The 7,535-nt window shown below is 34.4% G+C and overlaps 1 protein-coding gene across 1 annotated transcript; it reads right to left on the bottom strand.

Annotated features, from left to right (window-relative positions):
- LOC143912519 (uncharacterized) lies at positions 1–3,648 on the bottom strand. The gene is made up of 2 exons (XM_077431803.1): positions 3,423–3,648; positions 1–497 (listed from the first exon to the last, which is right to left on the bottom strand). The coding sequence occupies exons 1-2, from the start codon at positions 3,595–3,597 to the stop codon at positions 49–51; spliced, it is 624 nt and encodes a 207-aa protein (XP_077287929.1). The 5' UTR covers positions 3,598–3,648; the 3' UTR covers positions 1–48.
- Positions 3,649–7,535: the final 3,887 nt, after the last annotated feature.

Genomic DNA, 7,535 nt, shown 5'->3' with positions numbered 1-7,535 from the left:
ATTGGATCATATTTATTTACAACACTTAAATTATTTTTTTTATTTACATTATTTAGATTTCTTCAGTTTAATATTTATCAATTCCTCAATAACTTTTGATCGAAACACCAATTTCTCTAGTTCATCGAGATCGCGTACCATGGGAAGTATCGATTGAAAAAATGCAACATCAGTATCAATTCCATCTTTTGATGACTTTAGTGACATTTCCAAAAGTTTATTTTTGCAATCTACGTCATCGTCGAGTTTTCTCTTTTTCGACTTTATTTTTTGTGTTTCTAGTTCAGTTTCTGATTCTTCAGAAACTGAAGTAGAATAGCTCACAAATCGATCCGAATCGTCTCTTTTTAAAAGCTTTTTTTGATCTAATTGCTCCAAAAATTTAAGTTGCTCAAAGAAGACATACGTTTTACTATTTTTCCTATTTAATTTTTTCAAAGTCAGAGCTTTAGAGTAGCAGTCTCGTGCATTCTTCCACCGCCGTTGAATTTTATAAACTGTAACAAATACAATTTCATTTTAATTTCAGATATCAGATATTATTAGGGTGTAAAATTTATAATTTCTATTACATGTAAAAATAAAAAAAAAATTAGGTTATAAAAATTATTATTTCTATTACATGTAAAAAAGAGGACACCTATAAGGGGAGGTACCATTTCCAGTCAACTTAAAAATTTGAAAAAAATTTAAGTCGTGTAGATAAGAATTTCAGTAACCGATACTAAGTTTCAGTTTGATAGGACTAATGGTTTTCAAAAAATACACAGACACACACACATTTTTTCTAGATCATGAAAACGTGATCAGTAATCGATTCTGAGTTCGAATCAGTCAAAATCTCGAGTTCGAATTTTCGCATGATCACCATTGAAGTAGAATTATACTTCATTATACATTATACTTCAATGATGATCACAAAACTTCATCTATTGTTACTACGTACATAGATAAAGTAAAAATTCAATCTGATTCGGTTAGCGGTTTGGGAGATAATTGAACCATTGAAGGGAGGTACCATTTCCGTTCAACTTAAAAATTTGAAAAAAATTTACGTCATATCGATAAGAATTTCAGTAACCGATACTACGTTTCAGTTCGATAGGACTAACGGTATTCAAAAAATCCCCAAAATACACAGACTCACACACACACACATTTTTTCTAGATCATTAAAAGGTGATCAGTGATCGATTCTTAGTTCGAATCAGCCAAAATCTCAAAATCTCGACCTCTAGGTAAAAGGTTTTAAGAAAGCAAAATCCAAAAAACTCTAAAAAATCAAGTTCTCAAAAAGACATGCATAAGAAGACTAATGGTAACTCTATACTCAAGAGAAAAAAATGTTTAAAATATATAAAAAAAACCTAATTAAGAAATCACCAATTCTCTCCGTAAACTTTGATCATGAGTATAGCAAAGTGCTGAATCTTCCATAGCGAGAGGGGGGCGAAAAGTGAAAAAACGATCAGAACAGTGTGGACAAATGGAACAGTGTGGACGATAGACGTCACCGTCAACGCTAGACGTCACCGTGAAGGAAGATGCAGTATTTTCAAACGTGTCTATTACGATTATTTTTCACCATGGTAATGGCGGACGTCATTTCCACTTACATACAGTGGCGGACTGGGACTGAAATCAGTGCATGCCAGGAGTCAAAGGGGGCCCCCGGGGTTACAAAAATTTGTCCCCCCTCCCCCCCATATAACAAAATTGTCTTCTTTCCATCACGCTAAAAATCAAGGGTAAAAAATAAATGGAATTTTAAAAAATGAAATAAACAAATTTAGGTACAAGAAAAATGGCAAAAGCCCATAGATCCATAAATTACATTGTATATTTAGTTTTAACCCTTGTCCTAGGTAAGAATGCAAAATTGAATATTTTTTTAAAAAATCTTTTTTATATCGGAATAAAAATGGAAAATATTCTTTGCATACCCCCTATTGAGTTATAAAATATGAAAATTTTAGCTTTTTATATAATATTTTTTCAAAAATACCCTTATTTTTTTCATATTTTATAACTAATTTTTGAAAAAATCAATATAAAAAAATATTATGTAAAAAGCGCCGCAGGCGAAAAATTTTTTCCAAAAATCTTCACATGGTCAACAAAATAAATAGACCATCAAACTGAGTCACTAAAAAACTATCAATTAACTTAATTTCTACCGATTGTCTTTTCACTTTACCTATGTACATATGTACGTAATAACAACAAGCGAAAATTCGAACTCAGAATCGATCACTGATCACTAGTCACCGGACCCAGAAGGTGCCGCGTATTGTTCAAAGGTTGTAAATGCATTGTTAAAGGTTTGCCGAACCTTTTTTACAAAGGATTTACAACAATGGAACAATGGATAGCACTGTGACTATCCTACCTCTACTGATCACGTTTACATAATATAGAAAAATGCGGCTCTGTGTGTCTGAGTGTGTGTTTCTGTATCTTTTTATTATTTTATATATGTATTCGTATATATAAAATTATTTTTATCTCAACCGGAAGTAGTACTTTTACCCTATAAGATCGAGGTATTTTTATTTTTTTCTCGGAAACTTTTCGACGTATTGAACTGACATTTCATATCTATAATAATAAACCTAATGCTTGATATATAAAATTTCGTGAACACCCGTTGATTGAAAGTGACATTTTACTCCTGTTGGCAGTTTACCGGATTTTTCTTCCACTATTTAAAATTGTGTATTTAAATCTTACTATATCGTCGAAGTATGTATAATCAAATGTTATTTTGAAAGTATGAAGTAAATTTAAATCGCTGGTTGATAATGAATTGTCCTATCAAAATTGATTTAAGCAATTCAGTTTATATTATTCACAGAAATTCGTTTATTCCCATTTTTATTTCAGTAGGTAGTCGTTACATAGATATTGGTATATACATAATCTTGAGGTTGGAAATGGGCCCGGCAAAAGGGCCCACGTAAATGTTGAAACTTACATTTCGAGCCTAATAAAAAAAGTTAACCGATCCTTGCGCTGTTAAAGCTGGTATTAGTTGTTTGTGTATGTCGTAAGAAATTTGTTTTGTTGAAATACCCAAACTTTATGTCCCAAAGTGCAATATCCTATAAATTTTTACACACGTGAAGTAGTTAAAAAGTTATTTAATTTTACTGAGGGCCCATATTTTCTAAAAGATAGTGGGGCCCCCATGCCATCGGGCATGTTCGCTTGTATGGCCAGTCCGCCACTGCTTACATATGTATATTGATGATCAAACCGAGCAAAATGGCAAAGTTTGAAAACGATCGGATAAGAACCCAAACTTCGTCAGACGACAAAATCAATTCAGAACTAAGTAGAATTTAGGTTAGGTTTAGTTAATTAATTAGGTTAATAAGTAATATAAAAAGTGATTTGGATTGGATATAAAGGGCTTCATTTACCTGTTAGTCTTTTATCTCCTGCACTCAAGCTGCTAAAATTTGGGAATAATTCTGCCGCTATTTCTAGCCAGGAGGCTTGTCTGGTATCTCTATTTTTGTATGCATCCGTTGTGACATCCCACAAACAAGCCCTTTTGGAGACTTCGGCGATAACACGTTCTGTGACGATGCTCATGTTGATCAGCACGTGCACAGCGGGTCGACTACCCGCGACGGTTACCCGCGCTACTCTGAAGTAGCAAACCGCGTGCACATGGCGGGTGAATTCTACACGCGACGGTTGCCCAGTGCTTTACAACCTTTTAACCCCTTGGTGCTGACGTCTTTTCTGTTGAAAGCTACGCTGAAAATTTCGCCAACATTTCCGACTAGAATTATTTAGAAATCCAATAGAAAGCAGGTATAAAAATTGTAGTCAATCCAAAAAAACCCTAGATCATTGACCATAGATAGGGTTGCCATAATTGTCAAACATTGATACGGGACATTTAAGGGCTACATAAATAAAACATGGAAAAGTAAGTAGGTAATAGTTTATTTTAAAAAATTAGTCTTTCTTAGCGCAATCGTATTTTAACGATGATTTAACTTTTTTATTAAATCGTTTTCCTCTTTTACATGATGATAAAATTGGGCGCAAGTCATTTTAAAATTATACTGGCAAACCAAAATTGCCTCAACTGTCTCAACTGCCAGCTTATTTCTTTCATCCGACCAATGTGTTGACATCAGGGAAAATATTGTCTCCACATTGGCATTGTGGGCTGGAATGGCAAATATATACTCACATAGTTTTATTAAACATGACTTCTGTTCAATATGCTTGGTATCTCTAAAAAACTTCAGCCATTTCTCTTCCATACTCAATTTCAGCGTTGTCTCCCAGTTTTCGTTGGTATTATTTTTATTTAAATATACGAACTGGTTGAAAAGAAGCTCTTTGTTTCCAACATCGATGTTCCTTACTTGCAAATATTCAACGGCTCGTTCTATTTCCCCCCATTCAGGAACTTGCTTGAGAGTTATCCAATCGAAAGCATTAAATTTTTTGAATGATTGGGACCACTTATCAATGTATTCCACAGCAGTGTTAAAGAAATCGACAGTCTGTTTTTCGAAAGTTTCAACTTTGGCACTGTTTCCAGAATCAAGCTTTAAGAGATTCAAGATTTTTTTTGTCGCCAATTCCAATAAAATTGGATTTTTTTCTCTCGATCATATGTCGTTTTGTCTCTTCTAATAAAGGCTTTACTTCCAGGACTGTGATGTTTGATTTTTCTATTTTTTTTAATTTGAGATTCAAATGTTTGGGCTGTGAATGCAAGAAGCAAAAATAAGGTTCACTCATTGGATCATCAAAAAAATCTTTAAGGGCTTTTGGTGGTCTGTCTTCGTTAGCGAAAAAATATTTTAATGGCTGCCACAGATTCAATATTCTTTCAATTGCAGGTAAAAGTGATAACCACCTGGTCCCAACGTAGGATAATAAGTAAAGAGCGGACCCAGAGCGCGCTGTTCATTGTTCACATGTTGTAAATGCATTGTTAAAGGTTTGCCGAACCTTTTTTACAAAGCATTTACAATAATGGAACAATAGACGGCGCGCTTCCGGTCCTACCTCTAATAATAAGTTTTGGTAGACAACACCAACATATTCACAAAAGTCTTTGAGTTTTTCAGTCCTCACGGTGTAAATGTATTTGAATATCTTGACGACTATTGATTCAACATCGACAGTTAAAACATCAGCGGCTATTGATAGAGTGTTATGCAAAACGTGTGCTGGACATCCTTTGCCTTCAATATCTCTTTCCAATTCAGAATTTAGTCTAAAAAACACATTATTTCTTCCAGCTCGGTTTAGACCTCCGAAGTTAGTGTTCGTATTATCTCCACAAAAAGCGATAAGCTTATCCATGGGAATATTTAGATTTTCAAGAGATATTTTGCAAATCTCAGCGATTGTTTCAGATTGTTACATAAAGAAGCCAATTTTGTAATTTAGATTGCTGTCCATCTTTTTCATTGAAGAATTGAATTACCAAGGGAAACATCTTTTCAGCATTGTCGTTACTAGAGGTAGGATAGTCACAGTGCTATCCATTGTTCAATTGTTGTAAATCCTTTGTAAAAAAGGTTCGGCAAACCTTTACCAATGTATTTACAACCTTTGAACAATACGCGGTACCTTCTGGGTCCGGTGACTAGTGGTTACTGGAATCTGTAGCTATTCCAAAAAATGATGCCTGTAACGCGACGTTCTCCCCATCGTCCCATAGGGCAACACTCGCCCTTTATTTCGAGTGGCCACACAGAAAACCGCGCGATCTAGGCGCGCGCGCATCGAGAGCCCGCCATCACCCGCCATCCACCGCCGAAGAAAGATCTCTCCTGTGCACGTCTCCACGGGGAGACGGGACCCAGAGATCCGCCATCTTGCTGAAGAACCGCTGTGAGGTCGAGTGCAGCATCACTCCCTCCCAAGAGTTTCAGCCAACGTCCTCGTATTGCTCACGCCGTTTCCGGAGAAACATCAGACGCGAGTGGACCGACCACGAGGAAGCTGTTATCAACGAGACGATTTGCAGTCAGGAACCTCCCCGACTATATATATATATATATATATATATATATATATATATATATATATATATATATATATATATATATATATATATATATATATATATATATATATATATATATATATATATATATATATATATATATATATATATATATATATATATATATATATATATATATATATATATATATATATATATATATATATATATATATATATATATATATATATATATATATATATATATATATATATATATATATATATATATATATATATATATATATATATAAACTGTATCCCAAGGTTAGTTCACGTTTACCTATAACCCGACCCTTGGATGAAGAACGACGTATCCGCCATCTGCATCTCCCACCGCGAGATCAGATAACGCGCGTAAAACCGTTCGTTACATGCCTCATTTAAATATTTTATGCATTGTTGTACACTGTAAGGGGTATCTATGCGGTAGATCCTTGCCGCGCCGATTCTCTCACGCAGAGTTTAGGGAGAAAACGGGACAAATACGGGACAAATTGTAATACGGGACCGAGTAGTGAAATACGGGACATGTCCCGTATATACGGGAGTTATGGCAACCCTAACCATAGATAATTACCGCCGAGGATTTCGACTCTCCAATATATCTATCAACAATATAAAATAAACAAAAGAAGTCTGTTAATGAATTTATTTTTCCAAAATTAGTTCCATCTTCTTTATTGTTGTTTAAATGTAATGCTCACAATATAAATGCCAAGCCCCAATCTAAAATACGCGGCAGTTAGGGATTTCAATCGAGAAAATCTGCTATGGTTATAAATTCAGAAATTCAGGTGTGAACCAGTCATTGACTAAACATTGACACGGACTACGCGACCCATGCCCAATGCATTTTTATTCAATGCTACCTGGAAAGGCTTAGCTGGTAGTATTCTTATTTATTTTTTACATACTCTACCTTACATACCTATGACTAAAGAGCGGACTAACTTTTTGCCGTTCTGTGTTCATTGTTCGCCGTGCTTTGTTCATTTTTATGATGAACCTTTTTTTATGCTCTCTAGTTCGCCCTGTTTCCTGGAAAATAGACCCAAAACGCCATGTTTCCTGGAAAAAGCACGCTTCCAGTCCTACCTCTATCTAAGACAAACTAAAAAAGATATCTTATAGATATACTAGTTGTTTTACTCGGCTTCTAGTGTTGTACCCGATGAAATATCATCGCATGGGTATTGGCAGATTAAGTCATTAAATTAAAAGAAATGTGTCGGTTCTGTGTTTGATCCGCACGAATTATTTTCAAATACCTTATTTTTAATATTTATATTTATTTAAAAAAATGGTAAAAACTACCTACCTACATATGTATGTACTATGTATCTGCATGTAAACAATATACAAAACCAATAGAAAAATTAATTAATTAATTAAATTTCCAATAGATGGCGGTTAGCTCAGAGGATAAGCGTCGTCTATTTGCCTAGAGGAAACATTGGTAACAAACAGTATATATATATAGAAGC

The sequence above is a fragment of the Arctopsyche grandis genome, chromosome 6 (assembly GCF_051622035.1).
Source record: "Arctopsyche grandis isolate Sample6627 chromosome 6, ASM5162203v2, whole genome shotgun sequence".
Taxonomy (NCBI): Eukaryota; Metazoa; Arthropoda; class Insecta; order Trichoptera; family Hydropsychidae; genus Arctopsyche; species Arctopsyche grandis.
This window is presented reverse-complemented; position numbering and strand designations above follow the sequence as displayed.

Excerpts from the sequence above, each read along its gene's own strand:
- LOC143912519 (XM_077431803.1), bottom strand. The coding sequence starts at position 3,597 with ATGAGCATCGTCACAGAACGTGTTATCGCCGAAGTCTCCAAAAGGGCT. Across the intron at positions 498-3,422 it reads AGGAGATAAAAGACTAACAG|TTTATAAAATTCAACGGCGG; the intron begins GTAAATGAAGCC and ends TATTTGTTACAG.